Here is a 26,525-nt window from a genome sequence, read left to right on the forward strand (position 1 = left end):
ATCTAAAAGCAACCTAGTTGCATTTTCTCTGTGCTTTACTGTGAGGCTATATAATGGCAAGTTGTAGCTAGCATGTCAATAGCATTTGTAATCTGCAATGCTTGTACGGTTGGGAAAAGGTATTGTTTCCTAAACCAACCAGTATCAAGCTATCGAGAAAATTCTTCTCAGAAATTACATACACTAGAGAAGTAAAAAGTGCACACATTTGGGAAGCATCCAAAATTGTCTTATTTAACTGTTTGTCTAGATATATACAAATTGTTATTGTCACAGGTCAAGATACAGGTGCACCATGCAAGTATCTTCCTATCTGCACAAGCATTTTAGAAAGCAGAAAATCCAGAGCAAAAACCTATTTTTTTTGGGGGGGGGGTTGCATTTTGTTCCATGTGTTTGTTCATTTTAAGCTGTATTTATGTTGCAGTGCTGTGTGAATTAGTCACACTTTTGCATTCCATCGCTAGAATCTTTTGAAGAAGTGTGGTTAAGAGATATTTTAAATAAGTAAAATGAATGCCACTGTATTATGGAAGATAATTTTTGTACTTATCTTCAAATACTTGACCATGTGGAGCTAGGAAGCCTAAATGAGTTGGATTTAACAGTAGCTGAAGTAACAGGTTAGATGTATTGAGTGGGGAGGAGAAATCTGCCCTTTCCCTCCCTGAAATGATATCCATGCTTCCCTTTTGTGTCAAAAGAACAGCAACAACAGTCAAGACCATGGAACAAAAGAAAAAGGTTAACCAACACAGTTGTGATCTGGATTGGGAGTGAGGAAGAAGTTGAAGAAAATTCCAGATACAGTGGTACCTCGGTTTACAAACTTAATTTGTTCCGGAAGTCCATTCTTAAACCGATGCACACTTTCCCTACCGAGGCCTCCCACCACTGGTGTCCTTCCACCGTTCTGATTCCGTTCGGCTTCCAGGGCAAAGTTCGCTAAACGGAACACCTACTTCCGGTTTTGCAGAGTTTGTTCACCAAATAGTTCATTAACAGAGCTGTTCGTAGACCGAGGTACCACTGTATACAGTCTGGCATTTTGTGTTAATGAAAAAAAGGAAGAAAAATAGGAAGCTGTTTTATACCAAATCAGACAACTGATCCACCTAGCTCCAGAGTTTCAGTCTTTCCCAATCCTTCTTTCTGCATGCAGAACATGTGCTCTGTCACTGAACTATAACCGTTCCTGATCATACCATGTGTAGTATAGCTCTATAAAGTTCTTAGTACAAACCTCAGCTTAGGTGTGAAAGCACTAGTAACTAGTAATACTGATATCTCACAACAGAGCCAGCCTGGTCTTCCTCCAAGATGTTCCTCCTTGTAAGTAGCTAGAACAGGCCAATTAACCTCCCTCCCTCCCACCCACCTCACCAGTTTCCTCTTTTCCTTTTTCAGCAGACATACAACATCCCATGATTAGATGCCACTGAGCATGCTCATTCCTCACTGACCTATTTAAGCAGAGACTTCCTCTTTGAGTTGGGGTTCAATCAATACCATTGCCTTCCTCTTGTTTCTCAGGGGCCTCATTAAACATGGGTGCGAGACACTACTATTTCAACATTTGCCTAAGTGTGGCTTTGCTACTTTTGTTTAGAACTTGGAACATTCATGAGGAAAAAACAAGTCAAATGCAATGCAATTGTGATGATGTTTCATAAATACATCTATTTTAGATCTTCCTTTTTAAACAAAAAACAAAACCTTTAGATCATGACTCAAGCCTCTTCTTTCCTTTTATTATACCTTTACCCAGAATAAGTTCTTTCTTGAACTCAGGTGCTTTGTTGCTGCAGCCGCCTCTTTAAATGACATCACCACAGGAGTTTCTCTCTACAAGCATGGTTAAAACAGACCATTCAGGAATGACCTTTTCCCAATTTTAATTTCAACACTGTTTATTTCCCCGCACCCCATAAATTAGGATTCCTTTGTAAATTGTGGTCCATCATAAATATTTAGCAGCTTCAATAAAGCAAAATTTACATCATCTGACATGCTTTCTTTAGGCAGTTTGTACCTGTGCCACAAACCACTTTCACTGGTGTTTCTAAAGAGCAGTTAAGACTTCCTGCGATGCAGATACACTCATCACTATTCCATAAATCTATAGTTCTTTTGCCGTGACTAGTCTCATCAAATCCTCAGGATTCATTTTTGTAAAGCTGCCGTTGAATAGCTGATGCTCTCAACCCCCAAAGTTGATTAAGATATGTGCACAAAAAAATCTGGTGACATCATAATGTGGAAGATTTATAAAAACCGAAAATGCCCTCCCCCGATATTTAGTCAGTCTTTATATAGAGATTTATATAGATATATAGGTATGTTTGTATACATATGTGCATGATTCTTTTACGCCCCCCCCCAAGAGGTGTGAGCAGGTAATGATCAAGATTTGTGCAGATTAAGGGTCTTCATCCATCAATGGAATTTCTAGAAAATAAAAGAAAGAGTTAATTGGGTTTTAATAGTGAACTCTGTGAAGGGAGGACCTGAAATGTTATTTTGCTATAACATGCCATTAACAGGGCCACTGTTGCTAAGAGGTTAAGGCACTTTATGCATGGAGTCAGACAACCCATTTTTTCCCTTTTACTTTACTACATAGCGACCTGGTGCAATTACAAAGTATGCTAAGTGGCTGCATACAAACCAGACTAATTGTTCAAAGCACTTTGCAGGTGGCTGTGCAGTGAAGTAGTCCTCTGATTATTCTTTCTTAGGCCAGGCTAGTTTTCAGAATGAGAATTAAATGATGTTTCCATTCCCCCATTCAGCTTGTGTGCTTGAAGCCTGGCACACATTCATGACTAATTTGGAGTCATTTAATTAGTATGTTTCATGAAACAGTTCAACATGCAGATGAATAAGAGGCCATGAAACCTTCAGCAAGCCAAATTTTAAAGATGGCCAAAAATCACATTGGCCGTGGAACCTATTCAATAATGTCGGATCCTACTAGCTGGGGAAACTCAGCCAGATGGGCGAGGTATAAATAATGAAATTATTATCATTACTATTATTATTTGCTCTCAGCATAAAAGATGACTTAGCGTATGTCTTCATTAGAGTAGGTGACCATGAAAATCTGCCGCTAACACCAGTTTGCCACTGACTCTGACTTTGAGCATTACACAAACCACAGTAAACTATACATAGCTCATTGAAATACACAGCTGGATGTTGAGAAAAATCAATATTACAACAAGGTAATTGGATTGGACTTTCTGACAGAGTAACAAAAGACTAGGTAGATACTATGTTGAATTTTACTGTAATGTAGTGTGTGCGCTCATTACTAAAAAAAAAAAAAAAAAAAGAAACACCAAGAAAAAAAGAACTAGGGCATAGGCTGATGAAACAGGGCATTTTGGGCTACTCTCATACTCCAGGCCCAGACTATAACTCCACATGTTTTTAAAGATGTGCCATGTACCCAAGAAAACTAGCTAAGCTGACCTCCAGCAAATGTTCAGTCGTTTGCAGTGGGGAACACGTTAACCCTCTCCTGCCATTAAGGAATTTTTAGGCACAAATCCTTGGTAGAATCTGATGCAAGGTGGTGGTGAAACTTTGAGTTGTAAAGAATTTGCTGCTGCTGTTGTTGTGGGTTTTTTTTTAAAGTCAGAAGCAAAAGAGACATAGGCTGGAACAGAAAGAAAGACCCAATATGCAGTTAGGTTCCTTCTCCAAAGCACAATCTCATGGCTTCTTCATATGGGAAAAAAACCCTCTGACACTAAAACAAGCTCACATAATGTTCAAAAATCAAAATTACCATCTGCAATGTCAATGCTTGGGCTGGTTGATGCTACTTCCCCGGTGGTGCTATTGATAGCATCAGTTCTCTCTGAGATAGGATGTGCTCCCACTTGACACACAGAAGATGTGTACAAACTTTGAAGAAGTTCCGAAGAGCCTGAAATGCTGTCACAGGTATCAAATTCCGCTGGCAACCTGCCCAAGTCATCTGGCCCTGGATAAGCTGGAGGGTTCTGATCATCAGCCTGTAAAACATACCCCTGGCCAGCAGGGGACACACATCCAGGTGCCAAGGCATTCAATCCACTGCTCACAGCTTCATCGTAGGAAGGTAGCATCACAGGAACACCGTCCACCACCACGAAGTCAGGGCCACTGCTGCAATTCTCCTGAGCTCCTCTATATTGGAAGGAGAGAAAGTGTTTGTGAGTGTGAGAGAGAGTGTGAATGGCAGAATATCATCTTCCAGCAACGTATGAGGTTCACCACTTAGAAAGTTTTTAATAACCTGAAATTGAGGCAATGCATCATTAATATTTACTTCAAATATCCCCAGGTATCTGTTCAGACCGATAGCCATGTGCAATTTGTCACAATAAACTAAATAGCTCCAGCAAACCGGGGAAGAGGTGAGAGAAGGAAAGCAAGCAGCTGGGTGGCAAAGATAAGGAACTCTCTTATTCCTCATTCCACACTGTGAACACCAGCCTACATTAAGATTCCCAGAATCACAAGTTAGGCTGGGAAATCCAGGGTTGGCAGTGAGAAAATCTCAGCTAACTTTCATGGCATATTGCATCTGTATTGTGCATTAAGGCGACGGACACATCAATTGCGAATAGCAACTTTATTTACTTTTATTAAATTTGTCAGTTGTTTTATTTTGCCCAGGGCAACTAAACAAATAGACAACAAATCCCACATGAATACATTAAAACCAAGAGGAAAGAGAAATACTTTAAAAACATCTCACCCACTTCTAAAAGGTCACAGATAGTTAAAGGCCAAAGGCCTGGTTATAGATGAAGGTTTTTGCCTACAGATACATAATGATGGTGCCAGGAGAACTTCCCCGGGGAGAGCATTTCACAAACAGGGAGCCACTGCTGGCAGCCACCCTAGTTTAAGATAAGAGGGTTGAAAGGACATTATTGATTTGCTTGTTCATTCAGGGCTTTTGTTTACCACCCTTGATGATACATATAAGAGAGTGGTTCGCAATATTTATTAAAAAAGAATATAGTGCAGTAAAATCAAGTAAGGATTAAATACAGTACCACACTGCCAACTACTGGGAGAAGGGGAAGGAGGAGAACATAAGAGAAAAGTGTTACTAACCTTGGAAGAAAGCGTGCCTTAAATTTGGTCTGGAACATTCTGGCAAGGATAACTAACAGAAGCACCAGAAGAACACTGGTAGCAGTGAATGCCACAATCTTCCATGTTGTCAGGAGAGTTTCCTGTGTATTTGGCCAGGTTTGTTCTGTGGCACAAACGGTAATGAAGAAGTGTCATGTTAGGTAATAATGGTTTAATACGTACTTTTCATTAGAGCCATAAAGGATCAGGGCCCAAATACTTTACAATCATAGAGATGACACAAAACTGGGGGGGGGGGGTAACTAATGCCTCAGAAAACAGAATCGGGATTCAATATTACCTTAAGAGATTGGAGAACTGGGCCCAAATTAACAAAATGAATTTCAATAGTGATAAATGTCAGGCAGGAAGAACCAGCCCATATAAAATGGGGGACACTTGGATTGCCAGTGGAACATGTGAAAAGGGTCTAGGGGTCTTAGTATACCACCAGCTTAACATGAGTCAACAGTGTAATGATCCCCCCCCAAAAAAGAGGCAATGCTAATCTGGGTTGCATCAACAGAAGTATAGTGTGCCAATCAAAGGAAGTAATAGTTGTGTTCTATTCTGCCTTGGTCAGACCACACCTGGAGTACTGTGTATATATAATATGTCCTTTAAAAATTATCTGCATATAAACACATCAATATAACAACAACCAAAGCCAAAATAAATGCTACATTGGTAAGATTGTGCACTGTTAAATAGGGGACCTCACCTTTCCACTTCTATTTGCCTGAATGTTTACTGTCTAAACCAGGGGTTGTCAACCTGGTCCCTACCTGGTCCCTACTGTCCACTAGTGGGCATTTCAGGATTCTAGGTGAGCGGTAGGGGGTTCTACGGCACAAGCTGAATCCTCCTTCCATCGAGCACTGGTGGGAGGTAAGGAAATTTTACCATCAAGAAAGATGCATTCGTGGGCCGTAGGTATAAAAAGGTTGACTACCCTGGTCTAAACTTTCATGTACAAGTCAGGTTCCCAAGTTATTGTTTATTACCTGTTTTGACACAGTATACTTGATATGACGGAAACCATTCTCCATACTGGCAGGTGATATATTTGTAATCATTGGTGAGAGTGTAGCCAGGATCACAATAGAACTCAACCACAGTCCCATGGTTGTAATGCTCGCAAGGCCGCGGGTGGCAAATGTAATCTCCATGAGTCACCATAGGAGGTAGTGGACAAACTTGGACACAAAAAGACCAAACATACGTGAGGATGAGTGATGTTAAACATTGCATGACCGACATCAATAAATATAAACTGAATGCAATGTTGGATGATAATCATAATCATAATTTATACCCCGCCCATCTGGCTGGGTTTCCCCAGCCACTCTGGACGGCTCCCAACCGAATATTAAAAACACAGTACAGCATTAAACATTAAAAACTTCCCTAAACAGGGCTGCCTTCAGATGTCTTTTAAAAGCAAGATAGTTGCTTATTTCCTTGACATCTGATTGCATGCAATCTCAATACACAAACAAGCTTGTGCACATCCCTTTATTTATGCCATTTACAAACCAATATATTAGCAAACTACAAGCCTGAGCCCTGTGCAATGGCAATTATAATTTTCATACCAAGGCAATAAAACTAACAAGACACAACCCAGCAGACTACAGAGCAATTTCTGCCTCTATTCTCCCAGTCATTATAATGATTATTTTGAAATGGTTTTGTGGTATCTTGCTTTATTGCACCTATGTATATGGCTTGGCACAAGCTTGAAAATTTATACGAGTGGGCACAGTCTATAAATATTTTCATAAATAAGTAAGTAATTAAAATGTGGGTTGTTGTTTTTTAATAGAAGAGGACTACCTAGGCATTCAAAATTCAGCCTTGACATCTCTAACGTAGTTCAGGCGACAGAGGTTTATCACCTCCAGCTCTTAAAGACTACAGAAAGCTACAAGTACACAAATAATTATTTCAGGTGAAGGAAGGGGAATAGTAGTTCAATTAGTTTATTGGTTTCGATAAATGTTTCCATCTCTACTGGAACTTGCTATTTGTCTGTGGTGCAGATATACATACACCAAACATTAAATGCTTCCTTGGAAAGAGGAAAGAAAGAAAAGTTCAGAATACAGAAGCACTTCCTAATACCATCAGGAAGGGATGAATGCTGAGTGCAATCCAGCACAAGGTCGGCATATGTAAAACTCACTGAAATTGACGAAATCAATGTGGTACACAGCAAAATACTCATCCCACTGATTTCTGATTTGTTAAGGAAACCTTTCAATGAATTGTACTATACACCTGCAACAGATGTTAAGGACTGACCAAAAAGGTACATATGAAAAGAAACATCAACAGTTTTATATTTCACCACCAGCATTTTGTTTATTTTATGAGGGTTGTTTTACACAAGAAAAGAAGCAAGCAACAGGTGTCTAAATTGGCATTTTGGTGTGCAGAGTATTATATAAACATTCACTAACACATCAAGTAAGGCAGGTAACTGGCATTCCTATTTTACAGATACAATTATTTGAATTCATAGTACTTTTTACTAAATATAGTTGTACATGCAACATTAGGAGCAGTTTTGCAGCTGTTTAGAAAGCACTGGATAATTTAGCTCCATACCGTATCCACACAGACTCCAGAAACTCTCCATTTACTCATTGCTAAATAAAAGGTAACCACAACCACTCTCACTTAGATTAGGGCTTCCAGGCAAGAGGATAAAACTAATGGGCTGAATTCAGCCCTGGCGCCCTTCCTTTTACAATATAAGAATTATCTGTTGCCAATGTTATATGCTGCATTAACCATATACACAGACTCAAAAGAACCTTTTTTTTGGTCTTAGCATCATTTGTGTAATGGATCTTTAGAGAGTAGAAAGCAAATCCGCTACCTCAAGCCAAAATAGTTAACAGAACCACCCCCTTCAGATAAGTTCCAAAAGGACTTACTCTCAAGTAAGTGTATGATTGCACTCTTTGTGTCACAAGCTCTGCATGCTGAATTCCTGCTCCTAGCATTTTCATTTCAATAGCTGAACTTGCAGAATATTAATTTATTATTAAACAGCAGCAGGTGCCTGGTGCACTGGAGATAAATTTGGGTTACCTAAAAAGGGTCAGGCTCGGCTCCTTTCCAGGAAAGAGCAAATTTGATCACTGTTTCCTTCCAGTGGCTGCTGTGTTTGGATTTCATGCCTCTATTATGCAGTAAAGACCTACTGCATAGATATAAATAATGCACGCATCAATTCACAATAGTAGATTTCCCACAGAAATCACAATTCAGTAACTTCTCCCTATGCATCTACTTACATGAATAATGTATTTCAAAAGTAATTCCCTACCCCACCTACCCAAAAAAGCACAACAAGACATTAAACGAACCTTCAGAAGAGCCTGATTGTAATGTGCAACACTTTCTATTCTGCATGCCCTGGAGACATGGCTTTGTTTGCATTTTCACTAGGCAAAGCTTTATAAATTATAATATCTGGAAACTAGAGCACATAATTCACACAGAAAGCAATATTCTACATCTTTTCCAAGCTGGACTCAACCTAAGGGAATGCAAGATGATTCATTAGGAAGGTCTGAAACGCTTTCCTTGTTTGGCTTAAAACAACTGCTCTAAATGGGAAGGAACCAAGGGAAAGAAACTGCTGATAAGCTCTCTCAACGAGCAAGCCTCTCTGACAAGAATAATCTTAGCTGATTAGGGGACACTCTATTACCTGCTGTCCCTAGCCATTTCTCTGCTTCTCTATCTAAACATCTTTGCAATAGTGTTGATTTGCAAGGGTCTGGCATAGATAACAGGCTGTCAGAGATGTGTCAATACAGAGCAGTGATCCAACGCCAAGCAACATGAAAAGATTTTCCACCAGAGAGATTAACTACTTTAAAGAAGCAAAATTTCAAGCCTGCAGCAATGCCACCTGCTGCCTCTTCTGACATTCAGAAAGGCCCAATGCATTACCCAAACTGCGAAAAAGACTCCATGAACTGAAGACACTAAACATACTTTTCCTTATTTTTAGTGAAGACACTAAACATACTTTTCCTTATTTTTTTGATTTGTAACACAAGAAAATCTTTTTCAAAAAAAAAACTTAAAACAACAACAACAACAATATTAAGGAACCAAAAACAATAGAGTGGAAGTAAAATGAACAATGCCACACGGGCTCGTTTGTCTATTAGGAATTGTGGTTCGAGGACCCGACCCCCGCAATGTGGAAAGAATACACACGGACACGTGATGTAAGGTTAATGGGCAAGGAAAGGCCACAACTTTATTGATTACAGCAGTGAAAAGGTATTGGCTTAGGCATTGGATTTGAACAAGTGGGTTTATTCACCAGTAGGTGGAGCCAGTTGATGCCGATCCAACTATAGGCTCACCCCTAATGTCACCGAGGGTCGTGCCATGGCCTCCCGCCAAGCAGGCATTGGACAGAATACATGACCGCCAGATTCCTTTAACGGAATACCCCTAAAAATTGAAGGCATAGGCGATGGCCACACCTAGCTCTTCGACACAGCAAAACACATTATTCCAATGCCTAACCTACCCACCAATACCACAAAAAGTTGTGACGATTGCTACGAGGTAGGCGAAAAAACCAAAAAGGCCTAATGCCAAATGGAAAAACTCCTACCAGGCCCCCTAGACAACCAGGGCGACCAACCTAAGGTCCATAGCAAGGCCAGTGACCTAAGCCCTAACTAAAAGGGGAGTGGAGGGTGGGTGACTCGTGGTGAGAGGACGAAGAATGAGGCCGGGCGAAGGCTGCCGCCGCAGCAAAAGGCTGCTGAACACGCCCCCCTCAGGCACCTGGTTGGATGCCCGCTGAGGGGCGTGGGCGCCAGCCAGGTGAGGTGAAGGCAGGGGGCTAACGCCCCCTGCTAGGGGCGGAGCTCGGGCTCCCGCCCACAACCACTCCCCTCTCTTGCAGGGAGGAGAGTCTTTACCATTTCCAGGTATTTGATTATAGAACAGCAGTGTGCAGGGATGAGCTCCCACAATCACCTCCCAATGAAGTCCTACTAGCACAGATCAACTGTCAAGCCAAATGTCTTCAGAAGACTACAAGAGGAGAGTCAAGGCACACACTAGAGTGGAAAGAACAATACTCTCTATCTGTGGTAATGAAAAGCAACAATTATGTTAGCTAGCGTGTTGTTATCTTTTGGAGAAAAGAGGATATGTGTGTATTTTGGACCTAGAATGCATTGGAAACAGACACAAATAACAATATATACATTTTAAACAGGTAAGGCAAATGCTACTTCTTTATTATTATTATTATTATTATTATTATTATTATTATTATTAAACAACCTCTTGCCTGCTGTCCCCCCCCCCCCAAGTAAGGACCACAGATGAAAGAATAATGGAGCAGCTTTGAAAATAACCAAGTTATCCTTGATTCAAATTGTACTTCATTCTTATTGTAGTTACACCCATGGGAATAAAGGCTTTCCATTCACTCAGTAATGAATTTTATGCTAATGCAGGCAAATTCAGTCTCTTTCTTTCCAAAAAATCTGTGTGTGCACTAAGAGACGCAATGTTATATTTAAGCTCACAAACTGAGATATTGATATTTTAATTGATAACCTGCAGGCTCGCACAGGCCTTTTCAAAAGAAGTCAAGCAAGTGAGCAATTCTATGACTAAACCTTTTTAAATCCAAGCAGGTGCTGGACATCAAACAGCCTGTAATATTCCCAATTCTCTTCCCAATACGCCGTACATCAATAATGCTAGAAGACTGAGCCATCATCTGTCAAAGCCACTAAAAACATTACTGCTTCATTCAACATTATTAGCGTTAAGACCAATCTTTTGCAGACTATTAATTCAGAATAGAAAGAGCCGGTTAGATGATGCCTTTGAGATAGTCCTGTGCATTACAAAACTTCTAGCCTAACCAAATGAAGTGGGCCCTGCTGTGCAGAGTACTTCTGCCCAGAGCTCTAGTCAGCTATGCTTTCTTTCATAATACTTATTTCCACCCTCACTTGAGTCTTCTGATTCACTATGACACTATTCACTATGACACTATTCACTATTGTGTAACACTGAGCATGCTCAGTCACAAGAATGCAAGATGAGCCTACTGGATTGGGCCAATGGTCCTTCTAGACCAGCATCCTGTTGCCACAGCGGTAAGCCCTCCCATGATTCCCAGTGGAGATAGAATATAGCTATCTTCCATGAGTTGGTCTGAGCCTTTTAAGCCATCTAAGTTTGTGGCCATCACTGCTTCCTTGGGGAGTGAATCCTCCATTAGGCTGAGGTTTGTTGTTGTTGTTGTTTTGCAGCAGGGGGAGGGGGCTGCCACTTAGGCTGTATTCATAAGCATTTTTCAACTTCTACAAACCTAGCCCTGTTTTGGCTACATAACCTGCAAAAACCCTGAGCTCATTAGTAGCGTTTATTATTATACAGTGGTACCTCCGGTTTACCAACAAAGGTCCGTATAGTTAAAGCCATGGTTTTCCCAGTAGTGATGTATGGAAGTGAGAGCTGGACCATAAAGAAGGCTGATCGCCAAAGAATTGATGCTTTTGAATTATGGAGCTGGAGGAGACTCTTGAGAGTCCCATGGACTGCAAGAAGATCAAACAGCCCCATGGACTGCAAGAAGGAAATCATCCCTGAGTGCTCACTGGAAGGACAGATTATGAAGCTGAGGCTCCAATACTTTGGTCACCTCATGAGAAGAGAAGACTCCCTGGAAAAGACCCTGATGCTGGGAAAGATGGAGGGCACAAGGAGAAGGGGACGACAGAGGACAAGATGGTTGGACAGTGTTCTCGAAGCTACCAGCATGAGTCTGACCAAACTGCGGGAGGCAGTGGAAGACAGGAGTGCCTGGCGTGCTCTGGTTCATGGGGCCACGAAGTGTCGGACACGACTAAACAACAACAACAACCCGGGTTACATACCCTTCAGGTTACAGACTCCGCTAACCCAGAAATAGTACCTCAGGTTAAGAACTTTGCTTCAGGATGAGAACAGAAATCGTGTTCTGGCGGCGCGGCAGCAGCAGGAGGTCCCATTAGCTAAAGTGGTGCTTCAGGTTAAGAACAGTTTCAGGTTAAGAACGGACCTCTGGAACGAATTAAGTATTTAACCCGAGGTACCACTGTACATCGAAAGCTGCTGCCTGCTAGGGCTGGTGGGAGAAAGGACAGGACAGCTTACAGCAGGTGGCGCCAGCGGTAGGCAGAACACACTGGACAGAGTAGTTTACGTGGTGGTGAGAAAGAGGTTGAGGAAGGCAAGGGAAAGAAGGAGCAGCTTTTAAGGGATGAGAGGGGGAAGGAAGTGCAAGACAAAGGGCTAGGAGGTGGCAGAAATTGGCTAAAAGGTGGTGCTGGGGACTTTTTTGTGTTGCATTGCAAGAAAGGAAGGTGCTGTCTTGCAGTGCAGCACTGAAACCAACATGATCTTGTCGTGGTTCCCCCCTGCTCCTGCTTTCAATGAATTCAACACCACCTGCCTCTCCGAAGTGGAGTGTTGGCTATCAGTTTCACAACTAAAATGCAGCAGTGATCGGTTGAGGCATCCTGCGTGAATTCTGATTTGGTCAGAGGCAGCAGTGCTTCTGAACACCAGTTGCTGGAAACCGCAGGAGAAAAGAGTGCTCTTGTGCTTGGGTCCTGCTTGTGGGGCTTCCTACAGGCATCTGGTTGTCCACAGTGAGAACAGGATGGCGGACTTATCAATGGGCCACTGGCCTGACGCAGCTGGCTCCTCTTAGGATTAGTCCTAGGCCACAATCAGAATAAGATAGGTGGATATATTTTTGAAGAGCTTCCTGTGGATCTGTTGTGGGAAGGAAATAACTGTGTCATCCTGACTGGCTAGGTGTTTCCAGCGTCAAGGAAAGAATCACAACACCATTTTTTCTGAAATGCAGTACATCCTTCCCTTTCCCTAGAGAGTAATGGGGCAGTGCCAGGTCAAGCAACAGAGACTCCAAAGCAGAAAGACATGCAGAGAGTGATCATGACATGGAAGAAGGGGAGAGTTTAAGCTCTGGAGCAGGGGTAAGCAACCTAAGGCCTGTGGACCGGATATGGCCCAATTGCCTTCTCAATCTGGCCCACGGAGGGTCTGGGAATCAGCATGTTTTTACATGAGTAGAATGTATGCTTTTATTTAAAATGCATCTCTGGGTCATTTGTGGGGCATAGGAATTCGTTCATCTCCCAAAAAATATATATAGTCCGGCCCACCACATGGTCTGAGGGATGGTGGACCGCCCCATGGCTGAAAAAGGTTGCTGACCCCTCCTCTGGAGGGAAGCGGGAGACTGATTGCTGCTGGTGAGCTAGTGCCCTTGTTGTTCTTATGAAAAAACCACCACTGATATTACTGTCCCACAGACTGTAGGGTACTTGCCTAATCTATTACCCATTAAAAAGGGATGTATGTTTTTTGTCTTCTTGAGAAGGTATCTAGGAGATAATGGGCCACTTTTGGTCTTCATTCTGATTTTACCAGGCATTGTGATCCAAAAGCATCTTTCCACTGTACAAAAGAAACAGATGGCAGCAGAAAAAGCAATTCAAGTTCGGCAAGAGATCCGCCTGCATGGGTTTAGAACCAACCAGATAATCTATTTTATTAGCCAAGGAAATGCACAGGAGCCCTTGCTGCTTAAACCTTTGCTTCCTTTCGTGAGGTTTATCACCCTTCAAAAATGCTTTAAAGCCTTTGAATAAAAAGGCATTACATTCCTCTCAAATCCAGATTAGCTGCTACATTACAATGCACTGGAACACTGCTGTTCAAAATACTCTGGAAATTATAGAATGCTTTTCAAAATAAGTCCTGCCTAACCTATTATCCCAAACAGAGGGAATCTTGCCTTCCTGACAGATGCATCCAGCAGTTAATACAGAATTTTATTCTTCATTCTGGTTTATCAAGTTTACAGTTCCATTCCTTTTGCCTCCAAGATTATAGTGCAAACACACTCACTATGACCAAAACCTTGACAATTGCATTTTTCTCAATTGTTGTGATGCCATAGAATATTCATTACATATAACTGATAAAAAAACGAAGGTCCATTATGGGAGATTACAGATTTAGAAAATGCAATGATAAAAAGACAGAGGTTAAGGTTATGGAGCAAAATGTATGGAATTATGAATTGCTGTGATATTTCCATTAACACATATCAAAACATGGGTTCAAAACATGAACCTTGTTATTTCAAATGATGTATGGAATTGGGGCTATGTACAAACTATATATTTAAAGCACATGACTTCCTCAAAGACTTTTGGGAACTGTAGTTTGTTAAGAGTGTTGGAAATTGTAGCTCTGTGGTGTGGTGGGTAAACTACAGGTTCCCATTATTCATGTGCTTTGTATATATGGTGTGTACACAGCCTGGGTGTGGCAAAATGTCCCACATCAAACACTAAGTTTTGTTGATGGTGGTACTTGACATCTGTCGACTGAATCAAATATACTCAGGAGTTGATAACAAATGTAAAACATCAAATGATGTATTTTGATCATAATCTAAAATAATGGTTTTCTGGACAAAAAGCTTTACGCAGCAGAGCTTCATAATAAAATTAAATATATATTTGTCTCTAAAATAAAAAAATAAATTAAAATAAAATTAAAATTAAAAAGACTGTATATAAAGTCAAAATGTGTTCTAATCAGTTTTTTCTATCCTTCTAAGCAGTGCAGAATGCTATTCATGCAAGCTGTTATTCATTAAGAAATAAAGCAGAACAGTTTTAAAAAAAATTGTACATCTCTGTATTAAAAAGTGCTACCAGAGCCATGAAATGGGAATCTCAATTTAAAATCTCAATTTATATTCCAAGCAACCTGGGTACAAGATTTGCATCTGAATACTCATTCAGGTGAGCCAAGGCAAGTTGGAATATCCTTGCATGTGAGACTGATGCTCTGAGTGGGAGAGAGATATTATTCCACAGACTGTCCTAAGAAATACAACATCCCTAATTAAAGAATTGATATGACTGCACTGCCATATTTAATTGCCTTTAGCACAAACATAATAACATTAGCAAAATCTCAACTACAGTACTGCCATGGTCTTTTCTGTTATTTGACAAAGTACTAACCAACTGTATAGAGGTATAAGAGTCTGTACTGGCTGTGTGTGAGCTGAATAAATAAGATAAATAAGGCAGATTCAGTAATCTCTACCAAGTCTAAATGTGATGTCAGTACTCCCTACACACACACACACACACACACACACACACAGAGAGAGAGAGAGAGAGAGAGAGAGAGAGAGAGAGAGAGAGAGAGAGAGAGAGAGAGACTCGTTGCTATACTTGTATACTGTTGTGAATTTGTGGGTGACAGACCTTTTATCCTCTGGACCCAGAAATTTCCAAATGACATCATTTATAACTCTGAGGAAGCCCCTGGACCCCCTGGAATCTCACCCTGCTATGGAGACTGGGGTGGCATGTAACAATAATTTTTCGTGCCATATAACTTTGTTTAAATAGGTATATATGTTTCTCTAGGTCCATGGGCTTTGTAAGCAGCAGAGTAGTCCAAAATGTTGAGGCTTTGGGAGTTAGAAGCAATGCAGATTCCTGTGCAGGCATTGAAACAACAATAATGTAATTTATCCAGTAATACCAAATAAAGTGGAACTTAATCCAATCTTCTAAAAATAAGCAAACATCCTGCAGCAAAAGATACAGTACTAAACTATTCTTTTACAGCAATGTTGTCAACATTTATGTGAGAAAAATCATAGCCCTGTTGAAATATAGACTAGATGGGGCTCACTATTTCTCTCAAAGAATGGGCACGAAGGGGAAAGGAAATAGAAAGGAAAGATATCACATCAAAGTTGATTAGGGGATCTATTGCTAATGTTGACAGACAAGTTATATAAGGTCAGTAGACATTTCCCCTTCAGCTTTCCATAGAGATTTCAAAGTACCAAGATTAGTCTCTCAAACCTCTGACTGGGAGAAGGCTAATCTGACTAGATTTTGTGCCTTATTTACTGCTAGCATTTGCAACATTTAATATAATTAAAAACCAAACTACAGAGAAAGCTGTAAAATGGGGTTGGAGCAGGGAAGCTTGAGAACAATTATTTATCCAAGTGGGTGATTATGACAGGCACGCTCCCCAATATAACCTCCAAAATGAGTGAATTCAGGCAACCACCACCTACTGTTAATTTTTATGTTCCATGGCTTGATGGCTCTTTTAATAGCTGTTTTTTAAAAAATGCTAATTATACAAATATCTGTAATGGCAGTTGAAGGTTTAAAATTGCTTTGGATTTATATATGATCACTTTTAGTTTGTTGTTTTATTTAATTGAACCAATTCTTATGTTTTCTGTTCTATGATATAAATTGCCTTCGGATCCCATAGTATAAGGCAATAAATAAAGTACAGTGGTATCTTGGGTTACATACACTTCAGGTTACAGACTCCGCTAATCCAGAAATAATGCTTCAGGTTAAGAACTTCGCTTCAGGATGAGAACAAAAATCATGTTCTAGCGGTGCAGCGGCAGCAGGAGGCCCCATTAGCTAAAGTGGTGCTTCAGGTTAAGAACAGTTTAAGGTTAAGAACGGACCTCTGGAATGAATTAAGTACTTAACCCGAGGTACCACTGTAGTAACAGCAGCAGCAGCAGTCTGGAAAATGAAATAATCTGAGTATCATTCAAAAGTAACTATAAACGGCATAATATTGACTTTTAAATCTCTGTGTTAGCTGAGTTTGAAGCTTTGACTGACAGTATAGCTTCTAATACAGGGGTCAGCAAACTTTTTCAAGAAGGGTCAGTCCACTGTCCCTCAGACCTTATGGGGGGCGGACTATATTTTGAAAAAAGAATGAACCAATTCCTATGCCCCACAAATAACCCAGAGATACATTTTAAATAAAAGTACAAATTCTCCTCATGTAAAAACACCAGGCAGGCCCCACAAATAACCCAGAGATGCATTTTAAATAAAAGGACACATTTTATTCATGTAAAAACACGCTGATTCCTAGACCGCCCGCGAGCTGGATTTAGAAGGCAATTGGACTGGATCCGGGCCCTGGGTCTTAGTTTGCCTACCCATGTACTAATACGTACAAAACCTTTAGTGGGAATAAAGCAAATAAGATTTATCCACTGACCTCGTGCTCAATCAATCAGTATGGTCCAAGATACAAAACGGTAATACAGCTCTCCCTCCATGACAAAAAGCAAGCATGCTTATCCTTACATAAAATGTAAGTTCAATATTAAAAGGCAGGCCTCAGGGAGTAACCAGCTCTTCTCTCTTGTTGCCTAACCCTTTAGCACAATTTGATAGTCCAGGGAGGAGGGGAAATGGATTTTTCAAAAGATATATGTTGCAACACTTTGGGGAAGAAAATGCAGCTTAAAAAAAAAAAGATGCTTAGAGATTTGATTAACTAGAAACTGTACCAAGGGGTTTCTACACAGAACACACAGGTGACAGTAGGAATAAAGTAGTGATTTAGTTTGACAACCCTATTATCAAACTGGAATAGAAGCCATAAAAAGGAGACGCAGATAACAAGCCAATATTTTGTTCTCTTAGCACTGTATTGTGTGCATGGCTTCAAGATTATAAACATTCAGCAATGGAGAGGTGGGGAGGGGGAGAAGGATATGCAACAGGAATGAGTCACTTTATAGCCTCTGCCCCCTGCCTAGACAAGACTACAATGTCCACAGATGGGGGGGGGGGAATGTGTTTGCAAACTTACTACAGTATGGCATATTTCAAAACACTTCTATTATTTCAGCAGTAATATGCTTTCCAGGATGCCATAATGGAGTGGATGGGGGGGGCAACCAAATCGGGTGTTTATATGCACAGATATGACAGCCTTCAAAAATTGATAATATAATTTCATTTTATTCATGTGACACTAACACAGTATTATTTTATTTAGGTTTATTACCAGTTGAAATGCGAAAAAACTGTCTCCGAAAGAAGAAAAACGCAAACCTTGCAAACGTATTATAGTGTAAGAAAGAATCCTACATAAACTAGGCAGATTTTGAAAATTCTTCTTATCTCTAGTGTTTTTATTCCACATACAAAATACTTTGCACTTATCTGTTAATACTGAACATTTGTGTATGTATATACAAGCTACAAGCAACAATACAATACAGGTGTAATTCCATAAATATTTGCACCAGTGTTAATGCACAGATCAAGATAAAAATTGACACGGTAAAGGCCAACTAAACCAATTTCCCTGACCTTCAGCAATACCAATTATATCCAAATCATTCCTGACAGATCATCTAATTATCCTTTCTTAAAAGCCTCCAGTGTTGAAAATCTACATGTTCACATGAATATTTGTTCCTCTGCCAAACCATTCTTGATAGACAATTCTTCCTGGTTATTAAAACCTTAATTGATCCATCTTCCAATTTAAACCTGCTGCCTGTATCCTCCCTTCTCACCACTAACCACAGGAAGCAACTTTCCCCCATCTGTCCATATTTAGGAACATAACAATAACAAGGAAATAACAAATGTAATTTCTGGAGCCAGGGGCTAAAGGAAAAGAACAACCCCACCCCTCTGTCACAGACGCACTGTTCGTTTTTAGAAGCCAAGCAGGGGCACTGAACAAATTTCACAGGTGTGTTGTTTGTACAGCACACTAAACTGTAACTTAGTATTATGTGCACAAACAAGAATAAACTGCATGGGTATTAAGTTAGAAAGAAGTATCAATAGAGTTTTAATTTCCACACCCTGCTTGCTCAAATCTTTTGGCGAAGCTTGACAACTGGGACACAGAAAATCAGTCACAGGTACTCATTTTTCTATTCGACAATGCATACGTTTAAGACAAGTTTTTTTTACTACTTGTATTATCATTATCTGTAGAACTCCAGAGTTGTTTATACTGTTTGAAAGAAGAGGAAGGAAAGATGTGAGAGAATCAATGGGGGCTTTGGACAACTGAAGGACAACAAACCAAGGAAAAGCAACACTGAAGACATATTGTCAAAATATTACATTGTAAGACTGTCGTGCTCATTCTATAGGACTGAAGGTGATACAGTTCAACACAGTGCCAATGAACATGATCCCTCCATCTTCACACAAAAGTGAGCACCTACATAGGGCAATTCTTTTCAGTTGGTTAGTTGTGCTGAACACTATCACTAATAGAAGTTCCTGCAGAAAAAGGTTTCAGAGCAAATCAATAGGTCCAACAGCAATGATTCACCAGGATCAGATACTGTTTCATCCAGGGTTTTGAAGAAACTTAGATGTATGAAATTGTTGAATGATTGGAAGTGATATGCAATCTCTACACCCCCCTCCCATTGGCCTATGTACTGGAAGGTTAGGAAGTAGATAATGCACGACAAATTCTTGGAATAGGCTTGAGAAATGATCCTGAAAACCAGGAGTACTATTTCAGATGCCATGACTGAGGAGGACATATTCTCAGCAAAGTTTAAATGGAAGCATTCTTTTTTATACATTCACATTTAAATTTCAAAAAAGCAGTGTATTTTAAGGGCATTTGTTTGTACCTCAGAATAAACTACATTAATGTTATTACTATTCAGACAAGGACTCATATTTGCTGGACTTGTCAAGAAATGCCAATTGGTGGAAAGACCGAAGGACAGAGGAAAAGCAGAAACAGTCTGTTCTCATGGGCATGTTTTCAGTGAGGCACTGCAAAGAATGTGAGATGGTCATGGGCACACATTTTGATAAAAAAAACAGGTGAGAACAAATGCGGGCAGGGTGGGGGGAATAGAGACAATAAATACATTCAGGATAGTTAACGCGGGGCGGGGGTCATATTCAGAAGAATCAAGTGGTGTCCAGTCCCCTTGGAATTGTACCACTTCAGAATGAAAATACAGTGGTACCTCGGGTTAAGTACATAATTCGTTCCGGAGGTCCCTTCTTAATCTGAAACTGTACTTAACCTGAAGCACCACTTTAGCTAATGGGGCCTTCCGCTGCTGCAAATAGAAGGCATGGAGGGGTGTGTGTGTGACCTGAATTGGCACTGCAGCAGCAGGGAGAGGGTTAAGGGGCTTTTCCCCTCCCATGTCAGACTGGGCCCACTTTTGAATTCCTCACCCCAACACCTGCAATTTATTTTTTTACAAAACCTTCCACATAATAGTTAATTGTGTGAGTAGAACATCTAAGTTTGGCTCTAGAGGAAGGTGAAGTGAAAAGTCATTAAATGAAGTAAAAAATATACCAGATATTATCTGACAAGTAATAAATGTTTTAAAAAGATATAAGATGTTTTACCTTCCACATCAAGGCACCTAGGTGGGCTATCTGACCAGATAAGGTTATACATGCACTCAAGGAACTCTGTCCCCTCTAGTTTATATCCAGGAAAGCACTGAAAATATATCATAGTTCCTACTGGGAAGGAGGACTCGAACTCAGATATGTTAATGTAACTATGAGGAAGAACCAATGGCCTCAGGCAACCTGCAAATTAAGAAGAAGGAGGTATCTTATTATGAGATGCTTATTTTTCAAACATCCCAATTACAGCTATCAGGCTAAAATATATTTTCCCTTCTCTCCCCACAGCGAATGTTACTCCTGCTCATCTGACTCGACTCTCAGATTCACCCCGCAATGTGCCAGATCACTACTCCTAATTGTTTAGTGCACAGCTGCAGCAAATTATAATATACTGTCTGCAAAATCAGCATAGGTTTAATTAAAAATGGCAGTATTTTCTCTTTTTATACATTCTGCCCCTCCCCTTCAGTTTCTAGTTTAATAATTATTCCTTTTCACATGGAATCCTTCATTTTCAGACTGATACTTATCAAAACAATTGCTTGTTCACTTCAAAGGTGTGATCTTATATGTATTGTAATCGGTGAATGCAGTTAAGAAAGGAATATTGGCTAGTTCCAACTAGTTGCAATGGGTCTGAACATCCACACTAAGAAGCTTCCACAGTTACCCACTAGCTGCAAAAATATTTAGGCAAGCAAATGGATGCTGCTTGAAAGGGGAGCTTTGTAGTGGGCAGCAAACTTTATTCTTACTTTCTCCATCAATCAAAACAGGCTCAAAAATTCGTAAAACAATCTCAATGAGCACCACGTGCATTTTGTGGGCCTCCTATTCTAAGCTTCATTTAATATAATAAATTTAATGTACTCTTACAGCCATACACCAACATATTTTTAGCTGGCAACAAAAGATCCCCAATGAGGATATTTCAAATAGGAACTTATAGGTTGCACCCAGTGTTAGCCATCATAGTCAAAGTATTTCCACTGAAGTTAATAGACAATTCATTTCAGTGGATCTACTATGAGTAGAAATTAATCCAGTACAACCCTATGTGAACATACCAAAAAGGTACTTAATTCTGTGACTTTTGTGACTTTGCCATTAAACACACACAACAGTGTATTATCTGTTCTGAGGAGTACACTTGGTTTAAGTTTGCTTACAGTGTCAAAAGGCACCATGGCTTTGTCTATTATTTTGAATCTAGTCGTAGTGCAATTTGTGCCCCCTCGGCCAAGCGTAGCCCATTTATTGTAATTTGCCCTGCTTGGAAACTTTAGCTAACAGGGCATGGCAGATCCCCACCTGACATGGATGGGAATGTCAGTCATCTATCTGCACTGGCATCCAATTCCACAGCATGAGACAAGCTCCAGATTTACCTCAGAAACCGCCTCTCCTCCTTATGCTACAAAATTTTCCTAGATACCAAGAATACATTTTTACCACTGTGCAGATGCTTATAACTGACACAAAGGTATTCTTGCAGGCCGCTTCAGAAATACGCAACTTTCTTTTTCTGGACATTTAAAGTACAGAAACTTAACTGCAAAGGAATGCTGCCACCTTGGTGTTGGTGATCAGAGTATGTAAAACCTGTTCTTCATCAGCTTTGTGTTTCCAGGACCAAATGAAAGTGTAGGTTTTGACCTAAAGTACAATTGGGGACCAAGGTATTGGAAGGACTTACACCCAAATGGGTCTTTCCCAAGCATGAATATTTGCTCATCTTGTTTCCTTGGTCAGTGCCATGGGAGAGAAGGCCTTATATGTGGTTGCCCCAGTTTATGGAGCGCTCTCCCCATGGAAATGGAGAGTGCCTCAACTTCTCAAATATATAGGAGGGTTTATTTCAGGCAGCTTTCCCCCCTCTTTTAAGTCTTTATTTTATAAGCTTAAAATAGAAAGCTACTTTAAGAAGTATATCTCTTTAGCAGTGAGAATCTGCACAGCTATTTATTTTTAATCGAACTGTGTTCTAAAAAAGTTTGTACAGTTGCCATTTTAATTATATAGCTGTGTTTTAAAACTGTATTGTGTTTTTATGATACATAGGGTGCCTTGAGTGGGCTATACCTAAAAAGGCAGTCTATAAATAGATTTTATAAGCAAAAATAGAAACACCTCTCCCTTCTAGGAAAAGAACAAGAGAATGGGAGCATGCCTTAGGGCTCACTTTTTCCTTACCTGCTCTCCAATACTTTAAAAATAAAATATATCTGCTCATTTTCACTTATGGCAGGAAAGCATAATAGACACTGCATAACTCCACCAAAAGTAAAATCTGAAACCTTTTTAAAAAGTTTAAAACCTAAAACAAAGCAGTGCACACCTTAAAATAAAGCTTTCCCTGTCTAGCAACAGGGGCAACTAAAATGTAGCTAGAACTATTCTCTAAATATATATGCAGAAAAGTTATTCAGTGTACAGTAAAGGTAAAGGGACTCCTGACCATTAGGTCCAGTCACGGATGACTCTGGGGTTGCGGCGCTCATCTCGCTTTATTGGCCGAGGGAGCCGGCATACAGCTTCCAGGTCATGTGGCCAGCATGACTAAGCCGCTTCTGGCGAACCAGAGCAGCTCACGGAAACGCCGTTTACCTTCCCGTCGGAGCAATACCTATTTATCTACTAGCACTTTGATGTGCTTTCGAACTGCAAGGTTGGCAGGAGCTGGGACCGAGCAACGGGAGCTCACCCCGTCGCGGGGATTCGAACCACCAACCTTCTGATCAGCAAGCCCTAGGCTCTGTGGTTTAACCCACAGCGCCACCCGCGTCCCTTCAGTGTACAGTAGGCATATGCAAACTTTATACAAATCTAACATCTTCCATCCACTCTTTAGGGGGCATTTTATCTTCTGCGGTGATGTGCAAGTGGTCATCCTAAAACAGAAGTTGATTTTTTTTTTCATACCTGTGGTTGGTGCAAGACATAAAAATGGATGTGGCCAGAGACATAAATGGACAAAGTAATGGATGTTACTTTTTGCTTTGTATAGTAAAGCTACATTTCAGCCACTCAAAAGCCAGAGGTTTCTATCCACACACTGCCCCGCTCCCTGCATCCAGGCAAGGAGAAGACACTGCCACAGTTCAAGGACACCTTGCAGCCAGGCAAGAGTATTTGAGGAATGCCCAGTACAGTGTGTAGGGAGAGAGGTAGGGCCTTGGGACTGAGCATGGCCTGGGCAGAGTCCTGAAGACTGGCCAGAGTGGCCAGAGTGCTGAGCTGAGGTTCCCTACCTTTGTACTAAACCAAGTGGCATGCAAATATGTTTTTTGCCCATGTTCATTGAAAAAAAAGTCATTTGGCAAAAGGTACTGTATTACTGTACTAAGAACTATAGGTAACCATTATCTCTTTCAGCAGTAAAAGAAAGAAGAAATAAGAAAGATAAATAGGCATGTTACACTGAGACAAGGCGTAAGGTCTATAAAAGAGGATGTTCTGGTGTACTAAACCTTGACAAATGGGCAGATTATCCCACGTTCCATCGTCTTGACACACTGAAACCATGTTGTCTAAATCAGGGTAACGGATCTGGAATCCTTCATGACAGCTGATTATTAATTTATCTCCAGTCCCGTATGTCTTGTTATGAACCTCTGCATCTTCAACAACAGGTGCAAGGCAATCTGTGGCTTCATAAAGAAATTATATATTATTAACTTAAACGTCAAATGTTGACCAGCTATGTGAAAACACTCTTACACAAAGTCAACCCACAATAGCAGTTATTCTTAGAAGAATCTGCGAACTTTTGTGCCTAAGCTGATTTAACACCACACTTCCATTAGCATCAAGACTATTATAGGATATTACATCCTGTGAATTATAGGCAAGTTCTCAACAATCTTTAATATTGTATGTATAGTTAAACTACCTTTACAGCAAAATAAAAATACAACCACTCCATCAACAGTATTACTATAAAGAGTAAAACAACAACAACTGGAGGTATATGAAGAAGAGTTTGAAATCATTTATTATTATTATTATTATTATTATTATTATTATTATTATTATTATTTACCGGGGGGAGCAATGATGCCTACCTGAGAGGTGCCAGAACTGCACTCCGGCTGAAAAAAAGCACTGCTCACATACCAAACTTATCTGCTACAGTATTAGACTAACTGAAAGCTAGTAATATGTCTTCCCTTTTATGAAATGTATTTTTAAATGATGTATAAATTTATAATGCGTCAGTCACATCCATCCCCATCCTCAGTCATCTTCAAACCTCAGAGCGCCTCCACAGCATCAGATTATTTCAAATCCCTATTTACTTCTTTGCATCACAAGTGGCATTAAAAGGAGTGTTTGCATATTTATACTTTAGTTTCCTTCTGCTCCACATTACTATGGATTAGTTTACTCATCCCCTTTTCCCCCCTTTGTGAAGAGTCTACTACAAGCTGCAGCACAAAAGGACATTTAAGGTCAGGAGCTCAGCCCCCCACCTCAGCTCTATATCTATCCTATAGATTAGTCATAAAGCGTGTATGTATCAGTTGATTAATAGCAGCAGAGGCTCCTGCATTCTTAGCTGGAAAAAGGGCGGGGGGGGGGGGCAATTTTCACAGCTTCCCATCTCAGCAGCAGCCCCCAGCACTGCATCCGACAGCACTCTGGTTGGCCTCCTAATTCCCTTTTTGGGGAACCAAGGAAAATCTGTGATATGCTGATGTTTGGTTTGTGCTGGGTGACGTGACCGGTCTGCTGAAATAATCAGTTACAAATTTTATGGATTTATTAATTTATTTTGGTATTGTACTGAGTGCTGTTTGTACTGATTTGCATTTTATAGTTTCATTGCTTTATTGCGGACTGCCTTGCAATCATAGTACAGAGCTGTCTATAAACGGAATGAATCAATACTAAATTGTGGGTGTGAGAATCCTGTTCCACTGTGCAGGTCAATGCTGAGGCGGAATTTGGTTGGGATTCCCAGTTTAGAATCCCCCATACCTTTCAGGTGGCAAAAAGGTCAATTTATTTAAATTGCTCCCCCTCAGACCTCTTCCTAGGCCAAATCAAGCACACATAAGCCTCAGGTTCCATTGACTTACATGAAGGCTGGTCCTTTGAAATGTTCCAGAACTCTTAAAAAGAAATCAAATATTTTTTTTTCTTCAGAAAGAAAACCAAGGAAGAGCAAAGATTCCTATCTTTTCTGCTAACTTTTGTTTTCAGCCTCCCTAGACTCAGGTGACACATACACACCAGGAGTACATAGCAACATTTTGTTGCAGAGCACCACTTGCTTGTACTCTAATATTTTTAAATATTTTTAAATACAGTAGATAATAACACAACCACTTAAGAAGGGCTTGCAGCATGTCAAGTGTTATAAAGGATACTAGGTGTTCTATGTCGGCTCTTACTGAACTGTGCCTTTTTTTTAATCAATTTCTTTTTATACATTACATTTCTATTGCTTTCCTTTCTCCAAATCAGCCTTTGAGAACTACGATAGTCAAGTAAGGTTATTTAGACTGAGAGGTAACACAATTTGCCCAAGGCCACTCAGCAGTCTTCTTAGGCAAGTGGAAACTGTGAAGCACAATTTCCTCACGCACAATGCCAGCACTCTATCCTACTGCATTATGCAATGTGGGGAGGATATAGGGCATGGACTCTATCCACAGCAAGCAGTGGGGAGGGGGCACAAGACCAAAGAAGCAAAACTCAGAGAGGAAGAAAGCACAGCATCTTTGATCTCAAGAGTGACATATACAGACCAACTGTGAGCAAAAACATCAATGAATACATCATTGACTTGTGGCTTGCTGTTGTCTTGGAGTCTTGCTGTTCCACAAATAGACACGGAACATAACTGAGGTGAAATATAAGATTTCCATTTTCAAAAGCAAGAAACATTGATCCTGTTATACAATGACTTCACTCTCATTTATTTCAGATGATGGCTTGTAGATTGCACCATTTTAATTGTGTGGATGCTGGCCAGAAACACTGCTTCTTTCACTGAGCTGTTAGTGGACTGCCATCCCTTCAAATAGCTTCTGCTATTAAACCAACTTC

General features: G+C 40.3%; 1 protein-coding gene and 1 long non-coding RNA gene across 5 annotated transcripts in view; one reads left to right on the plus strand and one right to left on the minus strand.

Annotated features, from left to right (window-relative positions):
- Nucleotides 1–1,723: 1,723 nt before the first annotated feature.
- The window catches only part of SUSD4 (sushi domain containing 4), a 69,075-nt gene continuing 44,273 nt past the window's right edge, over nucleotides 1,724–26,525 (minus strand). For 2 of the 4 annotated variants that reach the window (XM_081904135.1, XM_081904136.1), the window contains exons 4-9: nucleotides 23,942–24,121; nucleotides 20,463–20,651; nucleotides 6,141–6,332; nucleotides 5,116–5,260; nucleotides 3,794–4,176; nucleotides 1,724–2,448 (exon numbers count right to left, since the gene is read on the minus strand). In XM_081904135.1, coding sequence (XP_081760261.1) covers nucleotides 2,420–2,448; nucleotides 3,794–4,176; nucleotides 5,116–5,260; nucleotides 6,141–6,332; nucleotides 20,463–20,651; nucleotides 23,942–24,121 — 1,118 coding nt within the window. In that variant the 3' untranslated portion in view covers nucleotides 1,724–2,419. The remainder of the gene's footprint in view (nucleotides 2,449–3,793; nucleotides 4,177–5,115; nucleotides 5,261–6,140; nucleotides 6,333–20,462; nucleotides 20,652–23,941; nucleotides 24,122–26,525) is intronic. The other 2 variants (XM_081904137.1, XM_081904138.1) reach the window with 2 other exon arrangements.
- On the plus strand, nucleotides 17,025–18,216 carry LOC309366259. The gene is made up of 2 exons (XR_014166620.1): nucleotides 17,025–17,406; nucleotides 18,100–18,216. It is a non-coding gene; the product is annotated as an uncharacterized lncRNA (long non-coding RNA).

Source organism: Podarcis melisellensis (assembly GCF_964234715.1).
Source record: "Podarcis melisellensis genome assembly, chromosome: 3".
NCBI lineage: Eukaryota > Metazoa > Chordata > Lepidosauria > Squamata > Lacertidae > Podarcis > Podarcis melisellensis.